Here is an 18,804-nt window from a genome sequence, read left to right as displayed (position 1 = left end):
TAGGAATGGCCCTGTGTGGGTACGAGGCAAGATTGACCCAAGGTCAGGTCCCATGACTTACAAAATTTGGGTAGCTGATACAGGTCCTGAACAAATACACGGGTTACCTCTCAAACTGGGCAGCAGCAAAACGTAGCTGGCCACTCAGAACAGCCCAAAGCCCGTCAGAAACCATTGCTGCGCCCCTGCTGTCTAGTGTCAAGGAAATCTGAGAGTCTGAGATGGATGCAGCCTCTGACACTGTCACTTGGACATTTCAAGGAAGTTCAGAAATCCCTTTGTGGATTTCCTTCAGGTTCTTCATTTTCCTCCCACAGTCCAAAGATGTGCAGGTTAGGTGGATTAGCCGTTTGAAATGCAGGATTGTGTGGATTGGGTGGTGGGGGGAGGGGCAGATGGGCATGGGAGGAATACTCTTTGGAGAGTTAGTGTGGACTTGATGGGCTGAATCGCCTGCTTCCATTCTGTAGGGATTCTATGAGGGAGACTGTCATTAATTTCTATTCTATGCTGCAATATTAGCCAAGACCCATTAGTTTCAGTTGACATCCAGTCCCGGTTGTCATGGAGATTATTGTAGATTTCACCCTTCACAACTCCACATTGTCCTGGGATTCATTCAGAGTATTTGTCAGTCTGTGGCCTCTTAGTGCATGAAGGAATACCTTATTCAATACAGCATATACATTGACAGTTCCAGATGTTGTACCTCTTTTGACCATATCCCCACTCGCCTTCAAGGATGGATACTGGGAATCAAGGGTTCCCCAATATAAGACCGAGCTCCCTGTGATATTACAGTCCTTCATCTTCCCGTGGCCACAAGATCCTGGCCCTTTGTGTACTGAATGCACCTGTACTCGTTCATTTGGGTCAGCATCCTCATTTCTTCATAAGCATTTGTACAGTTCCCCAGTTGGCCATGCCAATTTATTTGCATCCTCTCCATATGGGTGAGGACATGGAGGACCGGCATCTATCTACCAGTCTAGGCTGTCTGTTTAGTGTTGCACAACATCTTTACTTGCAAGCACAAAAAGGAATACTTTTAGGCTTTTACCCTTTATATTCCATTTCCATAAAAATCAATATTCTCTTAGATTTCTTGGATACTTTCTGTGAATGTTGATGCCATTTTAATGATCTATATACCTGAGCTCCCAAGTTTCTGAATCTCAATCTTTTCAACAATTAGAAAGTCTTTTGTTCCATCCTTCTTAGATATAAAGTGGATGACCTTACATTTGCCTAGTTTGAAATCCATTTGAATTTGACCACTCATTTAATCCATAAAATGTAATTTAATGCTTAAATCTGCAAAGTTTAAAATACCATCCTCCTCTGTGTCATTGACAAATTTGATAATTTGGTTTTCAGTCCCATCTATGTGGTTCATACAGTGAATAACTGAGACCCTAACACAGGTCCTTATGGGGCACCACCCATCCCATTCTGCCAGTTAGATAACTTTATCCCTATTCTGTCTTCCATTTTGCTAATTTCCTAACAAAATCAATAATTTGCCTTCACTTCCATGAGCTTCAATTTTAATTGTCAGTCCTCTTAGGGATTTTATTAAACGGCTTCTGCAAGACAGCATAAATGACAAGTGCAGCCATTCCTCTGTCAGTTACTTTAGTAACTTCTTCAAAAGCTTCAGCCAGCTTCATCGGCCATGAGTTACATTTACAAGAGTGTGTTGGCTTTGATTAGTGAAAACGTGTAGTGTGCTTAATCATGCTATCTTTAATTATGGACACTTTTACCTCCTTGAAATGTACCTCCCACGGACACTGTAGAGCTGGAGATCTGAAAATTGCTCCATTAAGAAGATCCTTGTTGAATATGATCTACTATTGAGAGTGCACAAATCTGCCCTCTCTGTTGCCTCTGCTCCAACTCCAACTTCTGCTGCAGCTGTAGAAGAATTGCAACCCCAGTCTCCCTGTTCCTGACGAAAAGGTTTTCTCTGTAGCGCATTTAATAGATTCTTTTCTCTGAGCTAGGAATCAAATATAAAAATATTTGTGGGAGCTTGCTGTGCACAGTTGGCTGCCATGATTCCTATATTACATGCGTGATTGCATACAATGTTGGCAATAAAGTTTTGGGATGCCATGAAAGTGTGTAGAAATGCAAACTTTTATGTTTGCTGAAGACCTTCCAACTTTCTTGAACTCCTTGGTGAAGTCCTGCCCCACTTCAATGTGAAGCTAAAAATCTTGTGAATGCCTGCAAAAACAGTAATCAATGTGGCAACAAAAGACAATCAAAAACACCTCACCTAAAAGTTGAATGGTGACCCTTTTAAATTGTACTAATGGAGGGAAGGGATTTGGTGTGGTTTCTTTATACTGATCAAAAGAGGATGTTAGCATGCAGCAAGGCTGCAACAAGACAAATTGGGCACCAACTCAGTTTTGCAACTGTTTTTGATCCATTCATTCACCTGGCTTCAATACGAATGAAAGCACTCTCTCTTGCAGCCAGGAAGCACTTTATGGATTATACCAGAAGCAATCCAGCTGACAGTTTTGAAATTTTGGTATTTCCTAACACAAGCACCAGCTGCACTCCAAAGCTTACTTACAGTCATAGATTTGACATTGCTCTGCATGACTCATAATTAATTCTGTTATCTGGAATTTTTGAGTATGCATAGACTGTCCATGTCTCAATTGTCATATTGAGTAGAGGAGTAGAAGAAAACCATTCAACCTCTCACGTCTGCCCTGCCACTTTGTATCATGGGCTGATTAGTTAAATGGGCAGTCAAAAAAAAGTAGAGTATTAATTAAACAAAGAATGATGGCAGAATTCTGAGATACAGTGAGATTTAGTTGTCCTGGAACATAAGTCAGGAAAAGTTAGTATGCAGGTACAGCACCAGGCTGATACCCAGGGAATGACAAGACTGCCATCTGAGGAGAGATTGGTGCTATTGGGCCTGTGTTCACTAAAGTTTAGAAGATTGAAAGGGGATCTGACTGAAACATAAGAACTTCTAACAGGATGCACAGACTAAATGCAGGGAAGATGTTCTGCTAGTTGGGGAGTCTAAACCAGAAGTCACAGTCTCAGGACACAGGGTAAACCATCTGGGGACTGAAATGTATAAGCATTTCTTCACTTTGGTGCTCAACCTAGGTATTTCACAGCCATTGAAAGTTGAGAAGGCCAGATCGCTGAGTGTTCAACTTTTGTTTTTAATTTAACCGTTTTATTCTAAGTAGCCTTGCTACTGAGAGACTTGCACTGGAGCCTCCCGGTCAAGGGGTAGGGACGCTATCAATGCACCATAAATTTTAAGATATTAAAGGCAACAAAATGTGGAGAAAAACTGAAAATATGGCATTGAAAAGGTGAATCAGTCCTGACCATATTGAATCACAGAGGAGGCTTAAAAGACTGTAAGGGCTACTCATGGTCCTAGTTTTTGTTTCAATGCAATCAAAAAGTCCAATGTGGTACCTTGCTTTGTTGCAAGAGGAATTGAACTTAAAAATACGGGTGTTGTGTCTCATATATACAAAAAATTAGTGAGACCATATCTCACACACTGTGTGCATTTTTGCTCTCTTCATTTACGAAAAGATGTAAATGTATTGGAAGTCTTTCAGAGGATGTTTTCTAGATTGATACCTGGAATGAATGGGCTGTTTTATGAAGATAGGGTAGACAGGCTTGACTTGCTGGAGTTTAAAAGAGTGAGGCATGACTTCATTGGAATATATAAGATTCTGAATGGTCTTGACAAAGTAGACATGGAAGGGATGCTGTTGTGAGTGAGCCCAGACTAGGGAGGCACTATTTTAAGATTAGACCTTTCAGGATAGAGCTCACAAGGATTCTTTTCTCTAGAGGGCAATAGAACTTTAACTCGCTGCTTCAGAAGGTGGTGGGGGCAGTAATTGAATACCTTTAAGACAGAAGTGAATCAAGGGTTACAGTTGGAATGTGGAATTCAAAATCACAAGCAGATCAACCATCATCTTATTGAATAGTGGAGGTGGCTCAAGTGGCCAAGTTGTCTGTTTATGCTCCTATTCCATATGTTCGTATTGAACTTCTTGACTACCCACAATAACCTTTGCAACATCCTTATCAGCTAAGAATCTATAAATTGCCCTGAAAAATATTTAATTCATTGGCTGCATAGTTCTTTGGGGAAGAGAATTTCACAGACTCAACTGTCTGATTTAAGAGACTTTGTCTTCTCTCAGAGTCCGTTCAGGACTTTGCATGTTTTATAGAATCCCAACAGTGCAGGTACAAGCCATTCAGCCCATTGATTCTACACTGACCCTCTGAAGAGCATCCTATTCCCCCTACCCTACCCCACATTTCATATGGTTAATCCATCCAGCCCACCTATCCCTGAACACTATGGAGCAATTTAGCACGGCCAATCGACCTAACTGTGGATTGTGGGAGGAAACCGGAGCACCTGACTGAAACACTTGCAGACATGGGGAGAACATACAAACCCTGCGTAAGCAGTCACCCAAAGCTGGAATTGAACCTGGGTCCTTGGCGCTGTAAGGATAACTTTTTTTTATTCTTCTCAACTCAAATATATATAGACTTACTCTGTCCAGCCTGTGGCAGCACCTTGGAATGGATATGTTAGTTTTTGAAAGATCAAGCCAACAACCGTCCTCGCCTAAGCACAAAGTGACATTCTGCCATTTTCTGTCAGACGCTCATTAGATAGCCAGAAATGTTGGGAATGTAAATACATTCTTAGATCGTAATCTTGAAAAGGAGAGGTTGCTATTCTTCGATTTCCATTTGACTTGCGCATCATGGTTTGAAATTTGAGGTTCTAGATCCCCATCCTCTCAGCTAATAGCTCTGGTAGAACACGCTGAGATTGCCCTGGCGCTCCAGTTTGAGCACAACACTTCAACACTCCCCAACTCTTCTTTGGATTATGAAGTCCCACCACACAGCTGTCAGCTAATCAGAGGTCATCCTCTGAGGCCATCCAGTGAGGGGCTGGAGTGATGTTGAGGTTTGAGAGGTCGGGGTGAATGAATGTGGGCATCCAAGTTGGGTTAAAATATTAGGGAGGGGATGTATCATGAAATCCCCTCAAAACATGTGAAGGAGATAGTAAAGATCTAGACTTTTATCTTACTGAGAAGCAAGTGTAAGGTTCTGCGCTCTGGATGTGATTCAGTTGGGTAAAGTACTAGGCTTTAAGCAAAACACATTTTATTCTTACTCCACAGTTAAAAATACAAACAAAAAGATTGAATGAACTTTAATTCTATTGAAATACTTATCAAAATAATATATTATTGAACTACTACTCATCAACCGTTCCAAGATAGCAACATCCCATAAACACACACTTGGCAAAGGCAAATTCTGCAAAGTAGATTTCCCTCGCTTGCTATCTTCTGCAATCCAGGAGAATAGAAAAAAAAAATGAAAGAATGAATCTAGCAACAGAGACAGAACTTGAGCTTTTTGCAGCAGCAGAGAGGAAGCTATATCTAACAGCTTCAATTCCAAAAATCCCAACTTCAACTGAAAACAAAACTAAAACTGTGAGTCCATGTGGGCCTGACTCCAGCTACCCATGCTTCTTTTGTTTAACTTAAACAAAACCCCAAAGCTGAAGTAGATTCCTTGTCACCTTTCAGAACAAATCCCTCTTAAAGGATCATCACAGAATATATATTCTATAGACAAAGAAACATCACGGATGTTTCACTCCTTGAGCATGGGGGCTCATTAAAGGGGACCCCCAACCCCGCTGGTTAATTCCCAGCAGTGTGAGATGCAGCCCTCAAGTAAGCATCAATTGTCCACTGTTGGACATGTGTCCTGATTCTATGCCCACTGCTGACATATTTGCACTGAGGTTGAGTGGGCAGAAAGCAACAGTCTACTCACGAGATTGAACTAGTCACTTGCACTCAGATATCTTTAACAGTAATTCAGCAAATATATTTTGTGTATTGTTGAAGATAATGTACTGATTTCTATCTTTAGCAAAAAATGAACAGGAAGAAGAGGAGGAAAAGAGAGAACTTAAAAGACGGCTGACACGAAAGGTAAGGATTTGATTTGGATCAGATGATGCATAAAGAATGGCAATGACACGAAAGTATTTTTAACAAGAAGGCTGATTTTCCACTGAACACTATTGACTGAAATCTTTCTTTAATTTTTACACCCTTTCTCTTTGCTTTCAACACTCAGGCTAAAGTAACAATTTGAATTCCATTAATTTCAGTTTTCCAAAATGCTGGAAATGTGCAGTACTCCATTAATGGTGAGGGGAAAAAGAGCCAATGATCTAATATCAGAATTGGGAAAAGTTTGAAATGCAATACAATTTGAAGTGAAGGGAGAGAATGGAACAAACTGGAAGGTTGGTGATAGGGCAGGAGATCAGAGAAATTAAATAATAAAAGAAGTAGCAATGCAAGAGGATGAGTGAGTAAAGAAAATAGTATTAGACAAGGTTTTAAGGGTGGAATGATGAATAGCTGCCATCAAAAAGCAATAACAAGAGAAACATTGAAGTGAGACCAAAATCTGGAAAGAGAAAGGAAACAAAATAGGAGCAGACAAAATGACAACCCTATCTTTCATGAGGTCATGTTTCAAGTGTCCAAACTGTTAGGATTCATCTAAATGTATCAGTGCAGACACATACTGATCAGCAGTGTCCAGCTGAGCCCTGATCTTCAACGCACATAGTACGTTAATATGGTATGTGCTCAAAGCATACAAAATATGATTGCTTTCTTCGCATCAGTGAGATTTTGTAGCCTGCTTTCCGCAGCACTGGTAGCAGCGTTGCTATTTTTATATACTTTTTAAAAAGTAATCCTATAGCTATTTCATAGTTTTACTCTGAGAATGTAAAAATCCAATTGTGTGTCAAAAATATGCTAACAAATCGGCACAAGCTTGGAGGGCCAAAGGGCCTGTTCCTGTGCTGTAGGTTTCTTTGTTGTTTGTTCGTAAATCGCAACAGTTTCTGTAGACTGTTAAAGACAGCATAATGTTGTCAGCTTTTCTTTATTCTTGGAATGTGGGCTTTATTGATCAAACTAGCGTTTATTGCCCATCTCTAGCTCTCCTTGGTGGAGTTGCTGCAGTCCATTTAGTGTAGGTATACCCACAATGCTGTCAGGGCAGGTGTTCCGAGATTTTGATTGAGGACAATGGAAGAAGCAGCAATATTTTTCCAAGCAGGTTAATAAGTGAGTTGGAGGGGAGTTTGCAGGCAGCGATGTTCCCATATATCTGCTGCCCTTGTTCTTGTAGAGGGTAGTAGGAGTCTTGGTGAATTGCTGTATGCATCTTGTGGATGGTGCACATTTCTGCTACTGAGCTTCTGTGGTGGAAGGTGTGAATATTTATAGATGTGGTCCAATCAGTTGTGGCTTTGTCTTGGATGGGATCCTGTTCCTTGCATTTTGTTGAACTCATCTAGGCAAGTGAAAATACCATCACAATCCTGACTTGTGCCTTGTAGATAGTGGACAGATACTGGAGAGTCACTGAGGACTCACTGAGGAACAGGAGAATATTGTAGAGGAGATGACTGAGTTGCGGGCTACTAGAATTGAAAGGATTAAGGTTAGTAAGGAGGAGATGTTATCAATTCTAGAAGGTGTGAAGGTAGATAAATCCCCTGGGCCAGATGGGATTTTTCTGAGGATTCTCTGGGACGCTAGGGAGGAGGTGGCGGAGCCTTTAGCCTTGATCTTTAAGTCCTCATTGTCTACAGGTCTAGTACCAGAGGACTGGAGGATTGCAAATGTTGTGCCCTTGTTCAAGAAGGGCAGTAGAGATGACCCAGGTAATTATAGACCTGTGAGCCTTATGTCTGTTGTAGGAAAAATTTTGGAAAGGATTATCAGAGATAGGATTTATAATCATTTAGCAAGCAACAATTTGATTGGAGATGGTCAGCATGGATTCATCAAGGGCAAGTTGTGTCTCTCAAACCTCATTGAGTTTTTTGAGAAGATGACCAAGCATGTGGAGGAGGGTAGGGCAGTTGACGTGGTGTACATAGACTTCAGTAAAGCCTTTGATAAGGTTCCACATGGTAGGCTATTGGAGAAAATACAGAGGCACGGGATTGAGGGAGATTTAGCAGTTTGGATTAGAAACTGGCTTTCTGTAAGATGGCAACGAGTGGTGGTTGATAGAAAATATTCAGTCTGGCGTCCAGTTACGAGTGGTGTGCCTCAAGGATCTGTTTTGGGACCACTGCTGTTTGTCATTTTTATAAATGACTTGGATGCAGGCATTGGTGGATGGGTTAGTAAGTTTGCAGATGACACTAAAGTCGGTGGAGTGGTGGACAGTGTGGAAGAATGTTGCAGGTTGCAGGGAGACTTGGATAAACTGCAGAATTGGGCTGAAAGGTGGCAAATGGCGTTTAATATGGATAAATGTGAGGTGATTCACTTTGGGCGGAATAATAGGAAGGCAGAATACCGTGTCTATGGAAAGCTTCTTGGTAGTGTGGATGTGCAGAGGGATCTTGGTGTCCACGTACATAGATCCCTGAAAGTTCCCACCCAGGTTGATAGTGCTGTTAAGAAGGCTTATGGTGTTTTAGGTTTTATTGGTAGAGGGATTGAGTTCCGAAACCGTAGTGTCATGATGCAATTGTACAAAACGCTAGTGTGGCCTCATTTGGAATATTGCGTGCAGTTCTGGTCGCCTCATTACAGGAAGGATGTGGAAGCATTGGAAAAGGTGCAGAGGAGATTTATCAGGATGTCGCCTGGTCTGGAGCGCAGGCCCCATGAAGAAAGGCTGAGGGACTTGGGTCTGTTCTCATTGGAGAGAAGGAGGCTAAGAGGGGATTTAATAGAGACATACAAGATGATCAGAGGATTAGATAGGGTGGACAGTGAGAGTCTTTTTCCGAGGATGATGACTTCAACTTGTACAAGGGGGCATAGCTACAAATTGAGGGGTGATAGATTTAAGACAGATGTCAGAGGCAGGTTCTTTACTCAGAGAGTGGTAAGGGCGTGGAATGCCCTGCCTGCCAATATAGTTAACTCAGCCACATTAGGGGCATTTAAACAGTCCTTGAATAAGCATATGGATAATGATGGGATAGTGTAGGGGATGGGCTTAGATTAGTTCACAGGTCGGCGCAACATGGAGGGCCGAAGGGCCTGTTCTGCGCTGTATTGTTCTATGTTCTATGTTCATAAGGTGAATTACTTGCTGCAGTATTTCAAGTCTCCAACTTTCTTTCATAGCCATAGTATTTATATATATGGCCAAATGAGCATCTCATAAATGGTAACCCCTAGGATAGTCAGAGTTTCAGGGGCAGCCATGCCATTGAATATCAAGGGGCAGATTAGCTTCTCTCTTCTTGAGTATGATTATGGCCTGGTACTTCTATGACATGAATCTTACTTGCCACTTGTCAGCCCTAGCCTGGGTATTGTCCATTTTGACATGCATTGGATGCGTTCAGCATGGTCTGCTTCAATATCTGATTCTCAACCAGCGCCGAACATTGTGCTGTCGTCATTGAACATCCCGTAATGGAGGAAAGTGTAGTGATTGTATAAAAGTCAGCCAGGTGAACATGATAGAACATGAGTTTCCTGATTGGGGCTGTTAATCTGTTGGACATCCTGTTCATTCTGAGAGCTGGCTCTGAGGAAGCTGGACCAATATCAAGGACTCTCAATGTGAAAATAAAGGGTGACTTGGTGACAGGATACTGGCCTCTGTGGAATAATTTCAGAAAGGACATTGATGAAGCAGCTGAAGATGGTTGTACCTAGGAAACCACTGTGAGGAACAACTGAAGACATGTCCAGTAAGTAAGATGACTAAATTCTTCCAACTACAACCATCTTCCTTGATGCTAAACATGACTCCAACCAGCAGAGAGTTCCTCCCCACCCTCCCTGATTCCCATTTACTCTACTTTGCTAGACCTCCTGAACGCCACAATTATTCAAATGCAGCCTTGATGTCAACATGACCACTTTCACCTTCCCTTTGAAATTTGGCTCTTTTGTCCATGTAGGAACCAAGACTGTAATGCAATCAGGAATTGAGTCATAGACTGTTGGGCATTCACAGGGCAGAACCAGCCGCTTTGATCCAAGTTGTCCATGCTGACTAGATATCCGAAATTAACCTAATCCCACTTGGCCCATATCGCTATTCTTTCTATTCATTTACCCATCCAGAATGCTTTTAAATGTTGTGATTGGACCATCTCCACCACCTCCTCTGCCAGCTCATTCCATACACGCACTAGCCTCTGCATGAAAACATTGCCCCGAGGCTCCTTTTAAATCTTTCCTCTGTCACCTTAAATCTACGGCCTCTAGTTTTGGAACTTTAGTGAAAAGACATTGGCTATTCACCCTAACCATGCTCTGCATGATTTCTAAAAACAGGGACGGCATGATGGCTCAGTGGTTGGCACTGCCGCCTCACAACACCAGAGACCCGGGTTCAATTCCAGCCTCGGGTGACTGTCTGTGTGGAGTTTGCACATTCTCCCCATGCCTGCGTGGGTTTCCTCCGGGTGCTCCGGTTTCCTCTCACAGTCCAAACATGTGCAGGCGAGGCGGATCAGCCATGCTAAATTGCCCATTGTATTTGGGGGTGTGTGGGCTATAGGTGAATGGGTCTGGGTGGGATGCTTCAAGGGACAGTGTGGACTTGTTGGCCCAAAGGGCCTGTTTCCACACTGTAGGGAATCAAATCTAAGGTCAATTCTGAGCCTTTGACACACCAGGGAAAATGGGCCCCAGCATATTCAGCATTTCCCTATACCTCAAACTCTCCAACCCTGACAACATCCTTGTAAATCTTTTTGATCTCTTTCAAGTTACACAAGAGCTTTTCTATAGCAGGGAGACCAGAATTGAACAGTGGTTAGGCCAGTTTTGGTGTAATGTCCTGTACAGCCGTAACATGACCTCCCAACTCCTATACTCAATGCCCTGATCAAGAAAGGCAAACATGCTAACTACCTTCTTCACTACCTTGTCTACCTTTGACTCCACTTTCAAGGAACTATGAACCTGAACCCCAAGGTCTCTTTGTTTGGCCACACACTCCAGGACCTTATCATTAACTGCATAAGTTCTGCCTTGATTTGCCTTACCAAAATGCAGCACCTTACATTTATCTAAATTAAATTCCATCTGCCACTCCTCAGCCCTATTGATCAAAGTTGTACTCTGAGGTAACTTTCGTTGCTGTCCACTACACCAGCAGTTTTGGTGTCATCTGCAAACTCACTAACTATACCTTCTACATTCACACCTGAATCATTTATATAAATGACAAAAAGTAGATGACTCAATGCCAATCCTGGCCGTACACCGCTGGCCACAGGCCTCTAGTCTGAAAAGCCACCCTCCACCTCCAGCCTTTGTCTCCTACTTTTGAGCCAATTTTGTGTCCGAATGGCTAGCGCTTCCCATAGTCCATGTGATCTAGCCTTGCTAACCAGTCTACTATGTGGAACCATGTGGATTGCCTTGCTGAAGTCTATTTAGACAATGTCCACCACTCTGTCTTCATCAATCTTCTTTGTCATATCTTCAAAAAACTCAAATCAAGTTGGTGAGACATGAATTCCCATGTATAAAGCTATGTTGACTATCCCTAAACAGTCCTTGCCTTTCCAAATACATATAAATCCTATCCCTCAGAATCAGATTCATGTTTGTCAACCTCAAACTGAATGTGAAATTATGTCATGTTATGATGACCTTTGCCTCCTGCTTCTCCATCCTTGATTATTTGAAGATTGTCAATCCAAGGCTTATGCTGTGACCTTACTGTGGAGGGCTTGTAGTCTACTCCAGCTGAAATGGTGATTGACCCCCAGATGTTAGCATTATTTTATGCCATTTAGTCAGCTGAGCTAACTCAACTGCCCCTTCACCCTCACCCCAACATTCTACCCTTGATGATCCTTTACTGTGAAATCATTATGTGATCCTGTCTCACAACACATTAACAAGCCAAAAATAGACTGTACTCTTTTCCTAGTTAGTTCCAGAATGTATTGTTCTATGTTTGAATATGCCCTGCACCCATCCTCAAGAGTACCTTTGTCAATTTGATTTCTCCAATCTACACTAAGATTAAAATCTCTCATGATCAACACTGTACCTTTCTTACAAGCCCTTTTATTATTTTCTAATTTATTGTATCCTGTCTTCTATTGTGGAACTGGTAGAAGACCTTTAAACATGTCTACCAGTGACTTTCTCACCTATTTCTCATCCTACTAAAGCTGATTCTAAGTCTTGATCTTCTGAGCAAAGATAATTTCTCACTTCTGAAGTAACATAATCCTTTATTGACAAGGCTACCCACACATCCTTTTCCATTCACAAATATTTTGATTCCAGCATTGATCACAAAGGAACTATGTCTCTATAATAGTTATACCTTTTCATTTATATATCTGCTATTACTTTTGTACATGACATACATCACAATATAGACATTCAGGTGATAACTTCTTTTAACCATTTCCCTACTCAAGCTTATTTCCTGGTGCACTCTTACGTTTGTATATTCTGTCTCTTACTATCACACTCTGGTTATCTTTACCCCAGTTGCCTTGTCCTCTCTTGTTAACTTTCTAAATCTCCTCTATATTTAGTTTAAGTCCCTTTCTACAACCCTAGTTAGACAATTTGCTGGGATCCCAATGCCAGCATGGTTCAAGTGAAGGCTTTCTCTGTTGTACAGATCGTCTTTCACAGCTGGTGCTAAGTGCCCGATAAAAGAAAAGCCATTTTTCCCAAAGCAACTAGAACCCCACCAACTCCCACGGCTACCTAGAATACACCTCTTCCTGCAAAAATTCCATCCCCTATTCCCGTTTCCTTCGCCTCCGCTGCATCTGCTCCCAGGATGAGGCATTCCACTTCCGTACATCTCAGATGTCCTCATTTTTCAAGGACTGCAACTTCCCCGACAGTGGTCTAGAACGCCCTTGACTGTGTCTCCCGCATTTCCCACAACTCATCCTTCACACCCCATCCCCGCAATAACCACCAAACGAAAATACCCCTGGTCTTCAAGCACTGCGCCACCGACCTCTGGATCCAATGCATCCTCCTCCAACACTTCTACCATCTGCAATCCGACCCCACCACTAAAGACATTTTTCCATCCCCACCCTTGTCTGCTTTCCGGAGGGACCACGCTCTCTGTGACTCCCTTGTCCGATCCACACTCCCCAGCAGCCCCACCACACCCGGCACTTTCTCCTGCAACCGCAGGAAGTGCTACACTTGCCCCCTTACCTCCTCCCTAACCCCCATCCCAGGCCCCAAGAAGACATTCCACATCAAGCAGATGTTCACCTGCACATCTACCAATGTGGTATACTGCATCCGCTGTACACGGTGTGGCTACCTCTACATTGGGGAAACCAAGTCGAGGCTTGGGGACCACTTTGCAGAACACCTATGCTCAGTTCGCAATATACAACTGCACCTCCCCCTCGTGAACCATCTCAACTTCCCCTCCCATTCCTTCGACGACGTGTCCATCCTGGGCCTCCTGCAGTGCCACAACAATGCCACCCAAAGGTTGCAGGAACAGCAACTCACATTCCGCTTGGGAATCCTGCAGCCCAATGGTATCAATGTGGATTTCACATGCTTCAAAATCTCCCCTCCCCCTACTGCATCCCAAAACCAGCCCAGCTCGCCCCGCCTCCCTAACTTGTTCTTCCTCTCACCTATCCCTTCCTCTCATGTCAAGCCGCACCCCCATTTCCTTCCTACTAACCTCATCCCGCCTCCTTGACCTGTCCGTCCTCCCCGGACTGACCCATCCCTTCCCTACCTCCCCACTCACACTTACCTCTACTGGCTCCATCCCCACCTCTTTACCTTGTCTGTCTCCTCCCCACCCATCTTCTCCTCTATCCATCTTTGATCTGCCTCCAAAAGAATTGATGAAGGTTCAGCAACTGCGGGGCTATGAGACAGGGCACTATGAATGTAAGAAAGATTCTTTAGATAAGACAAACGTGCCAATAAAGTCTAATTGATTTAGTGACATTTGTTTGAGAGCTGGTGGACTAATTTATCATTATTGCAATGCATTGGTGGAATACAGAAGGAAAAGTCTGACGAGGAGGATTGGACACTTTTTAAAAAAAACACCTTCTAAAGATAATGTTTGCCTACTAAGTTCTCTTTTCTTCTCTAAATCATAAATTTCACAAATATGTGGCATGTTGGAGCATGATGGTAAAATTGTGCTATCTGAGATGAAGTAGTGGGTAGGACACCAGCCTTTAAGACGAGTGGCAAACCAAAATAAGGACACAGTAATGCTAACCACTGCTGACAATGTAAATAGCATAGACAAACATTCAGAATTGTAGGAAAGTTATTAGTCTATGCTGTTAGCAGGAATCATTTTCGACAGCAGTAAAAACAAGGTCAATCAATTGCACTCTACTCAATGGATTCCTCATAGTGGCAAGTGTACTTGAATATCTGACTTGCGCTGATGCTATCATTCAAGTTTAAAATTTGCGAGTCAAAATGGCTTCACATAAATGTGACCTGTTTCTTCATGTGTTGGTAAAATCATCTGTAAATGACCTGATGTGATTAGAAGTGACTAATGATATCCATTGTGTATCTTGCATGAACTATGTCTATCTACTAGTAAAGGAAAAGATTGCAAACATGTTACCTACACTATCTTATAAATCTACAATATCAGTGGTCCTTTTCTTCTAGCTTAGCCAAAGACCTACAGTGGAGGAACTGAGAGAGAGAAAAATCCTTATCCGTTTCAGTGACTATGTGGAGGTAGCTGAGGCCCAGGATTATGACAGACGCGCAGACAAGCCATGGACAAGGCTAACAGCTGCTGACAAAGTAAGATATTATGGTCAAACACTCAGAAATATAAGAATAGCGCAAGTATTGAGAATTTTTTCGAACAGAATCTATTGTTTCAGTTTTTGCGGTTTGAATTGGCTGAGCTTCAACCGTTTCTTGAGTGATGAGAATTCTAAAGTTTCACTACCATTTGTACAAAGAATTGCTTTCTTGTCTCACATCAGAAATGAACAGGAAAAATAAGAAGGTACATCAGATAGAATACATAACATAGAAAAGGAGGAAATTTAAAGTCCGGTATTTCTCTAACAATTTCAATGCCTTTTAAATTTCAGGCTGCTATTCGTAAGGAATTGAATGAATTCAAAAGCACTGAAATGGAAGTGCATGAATTAAGTAGGCACCTAACAAGGTATGGGTTTCCATCTTACAACATTTTGACTGGAATGTCTTCACATCCTAAATAAGTGCAATCTAATAAATATTTGTTGCATTCCTTTCAGGTTTCATAGGCCCTAGCTGTTTATTGTGTATAACCATGGAGTCTTACAAAAACCAGAAGTGCTAGGGCTGTACAGGTGCCCACTAAACCCTGCAGGGCAGAACTCTTCTTAATTACCTTTATGTATCAGATATTTACAGCAATGCATATTTTCCAGTTGTCTACTAATCTGCTGACCTTCAGGAGTTACTGTGTTGCTCCAGATCAAAAGTGTTACACCTGTAAGTTGCTGACTTCTAATACCATTATTCAGCACTATCTCCCATTGTTAGTTGCACAAGATGATCCAAAAGGATGAAATCTAAATCAGTATGTGTGATGGAGCTGAGACAACACAGTACAGTTATTTCTCTAAAGGAATGCCAAGTTTCTCTGCTGTTAATGTTACTGAACTTTTACTATACTACATTCTTTGGACCCAAACTCAGCCAGCTTGCATATGTAGGTATAGTTGGCTAAATTGCATCAGTTTATCAAGCATTGGTTGCAGGTTCATCAGGTTTACTGGAAGGGGCTATATCTTTTATGATAAATATATGCTACATAAAAATAAATAGTAGCAATTGAAATAAATGTTTATGTAACAAGCTGTAATTCACCTAACCATGTTCTGATTGATGGAACACAAATTACCTAGTGTTTCTTTGAAGATAGTCCTGGACTGGTAAATGAAGGAGTTTCTTCGGCACACAGATTATATGTTTTGGAACTTCATGTATGTAGAAAGCTTCTCTATGAATTTAATTTGCTGGTTGAGCAGAATAAATGCGTAATATTTACAAGTTACTAATTTTAAAAAGCTGGATAAGAGTAATTATTGATTTATAACACTGTTAAGGTTGCAGAGGCTGCACCATTTAATATTCAATCTGATTCTATTTTCACAGTTTGGAGGCAAATTTTATCCTACGCAGTTGAACAGTTTACAGTTTAATGCAAGTTTAATAGGCTGTTCATAGGAGACACAAGTGCTTCTTTAGCTTGAGAAAAGGCTGAATGTAGGCTGGTGAAAGAAAAGGCCTGTGTCCACATTTACCTGATTACATCAATTTGTATTATATATTACTCATGTAGCTGCACCTTTCAAGGAAGACACTTTACTTTTGCCCATATTAATTGCATAATTTTGTATACGAAAGAATTGAATTGTGGTGTAAATCAAATGAGATATTCATATATGCATAGTGAAGTATATATATGAATATGTACATGTCCAAGGAACACTTACGACAGGGTCACAGCTACCCTATATCTCTGCTCTGGATGGAATGTTTTCTAATATGAAGTACAGCAACCAGCTATACATGCTTAGTTATTCTAACAACCTTATCCTACCCGTTGTGCAAGTTTTTCCTTTGACATATCAGTTAGAGGCCTATGATCTTAATCTGTACCTAACTCTGCTAAAGCCAGGATTTTAAAATTAAGACAAACTTAAAGATTTATTCTAATTTTTCTATTATTCCTTATGCATAACGAAAAGGAAACTACTCTCGTAGAATTATAAAGAATGGAAAGGTCCCATTCACATCAAGGCTATGTTTTAGAGCTGTAATTACCCATCAGCCAGCGGCATGATGGCTCAGTGGGTAGCACTGCTGCCTCACAGCACCAGGAACACGGGTTCGATTCCTTGGGTTGCTGTCTGTCTGTGTGGAGTTTGCACATTTTCCCCATGTCTGCATGGGTTTCCTCCGGGTGCTCCAGTTTCCTCCCACAGTCCAAAGATGTGCAGGCTAGGTGGGTTGGCCATGCTAAATTGCCCATAGTATTCAGCGATGTGTAGATTAGGTGTGTTAGAGGGGCTTGGGTCTGGGTGGGATGCTGTGAGAGTTGGTGTGGACTTGTTGGGTTGAAGGGCTTGTTTTCACATTGTAAGGATTCTATGATCTATGAACCCATCACCATTACAGTAAACATTGCTGGTTTATGCTTTATTTTAGCCAAAACAGTGACTCAATTTACTTTAAAAAAAAACTGATGCTGTTGATGCTCAGCTCCTTGAGGTTGGAATCTAAACTGTACCTTTCTGTGTACGTTCACTGAACTGTTTGGAGTCTTTCCTGTCAGTTTAAATTCCAATTGCTCAGTAGATTTTCATGAACATATGGTTCTGAACAAACTGTATGAATAAATGAGTGTTGAGTACCTGTACATAATTGTCTTTGTAGAGGAGTGAATGTTGTGGCTGTTCCCCCTGTGCTCTCTCAGTATTGTACAATAAACAAATTTTGATGTATGAAAACTGTAAATAACCATAAAAAATTGAGTCTCTAATTTGGGTTGCTCTAGGCATTGTCATCAGTACATACCGAAATTGCATGTTATTGTATAATTTAAATTACTGTCGACAAGTTTGTTTCAAATGATGTATACAGTTTCTTAAAACTAAGTTTTATTTAAAAGGTCTTTTTTAGTAGTTGGCATTCAACAACTGTTTTTACATAAAAGGGGCTTAATTTAAAGAGTTTGGTTAAATCTAATTTTGCTAAATAACTCAAGCTTTGGTCCCATTAAAAGTCAAAACAAAGGCAAACTGGTGTCTTCATTTTCACTGCCATTTGATGCAAACTTCTTCAAGTTCATTAAATTTGAAATGGTTAGATATTGTAGGTGCAAGTAATAAAAAGACAAAAAGATAACTTGGGCAATGTGACACCTGAACTTTGACAAATGGAAAGTTTCCAAACGGTCAAAAGTAGCTTCCACCAAGCATCAACACATTTTGGCTGTGAAGTGCACTGGATGTCATATTTTCAAAGAAGTTTGCATGTGTGCACATAATGGTCAACAGGACCATGCAGAACATGGAGACTGTGACATTTATCAATATGTATGTCAGTACTGCTATTCCCAAACTTCATGCTTCAGCCAGTACATAGTCTCCTAACCTTGCAAATGTTGTATAAAATACACAAAAAAAACTAGTCTCACTATTAATTTAAGGAATCATAAAATATTTAAAGGTTGTTTGCTACAGTATTTCTTCAGACTGTTGATGCAGTTCTGTACATTTTAGCCGCTTTCTTATACTTGCATGTAGTTTCAATCATCCTTCCAAAATTGATCTGACTGGTGATCAGATTTTTTTTGAGTCATGGAGTCAAGCAGCATAAAAATAGACCCTTTGGTCCAACTAGTCCATGCCAAACAAGTTTCTCAAACTAAACTAGGCCCATTTGCCTGCATTTGCCCACAGCCCTGTAAACTTTTCCTATTCATGTACCTGTCCGAATGTCTTTTAAATATTGTAACTGTATCTACATCCAGCTCTCCCTCTGGCAGTTCATTCCACATATGAGCCACACTATTGAAAAAGTTGTCCCTCAGATCACTTTTAAATCTTTCTCCTCTCAACTTAAAAAATGCCCTCTAGTTTTGAAATTCCCTACCCTAGGGATTCAGAAGAATCTTACAATGCAGAACTGGTTA

At 41.3% G+C, this 18,804-nt stretch overlaps 1 protein-coding gene across 10 annotated transcripts in view; it reads left to right on the top strand.

The window, feature by feature from the left end:
- phactr1 (phosphatase and actin regulator 1) overlaps nucleotides 1-17,897 on the top strand; it is a 537,086-nt gene extending 519,189 nt beyond the window's left edge. For all 10 annotated transcript variants that reach the window (XM_059653713.1, XM_059653742.1, XM_059653702.1 and 7 more), the window contains 4 exons: nucleotides 6,004-6,065; nucleotides 14,766-14,906; nucleotides 15,206-15,282; nucleotides 15,374-17,897. In XM_059653713.1, the coding sequence (XP_059509696.1) occupies nucleotides 6,004-6,065; nucleotides 14,766-14,906; nucleotides 15,206-15,282; nucleotides 15,374-15,389 (296 nt within the window). In that variant the 3' untranslated portion in view covers nucleotides 15,390-17,897. The remainder of the gene's footprint in view (nucleotides 1-6,003; nucleotides 6,066-14,765; nucleotides 14,907-15,205; nucleotides 15,283-15,373) is intronic.
- The last annotated feature ends 907 nt before the right edge of the window (nucleotides 17,898-18,804 follow it).

Source organism: Stegostoma tigrinum, chromosome 2 (assembly GCF_030684315.1).
Source record: "Stegostoma tigrinum isolate sSteTig4 chromosome 2, sSteTig4.hap1, whole genome shotgun sequence".
NCBI classification, from domain to species: domain Eukaryota; kingdom Metazoa; phylum Chordata; class Chondrichthyes; order Orectolobiformes; family Stegostomatidae; genus Stegostoma; species Stegostoma tigrinum.
This window is presented reverse-complemented; position numbering and strand designations above follow the sequence as displayed.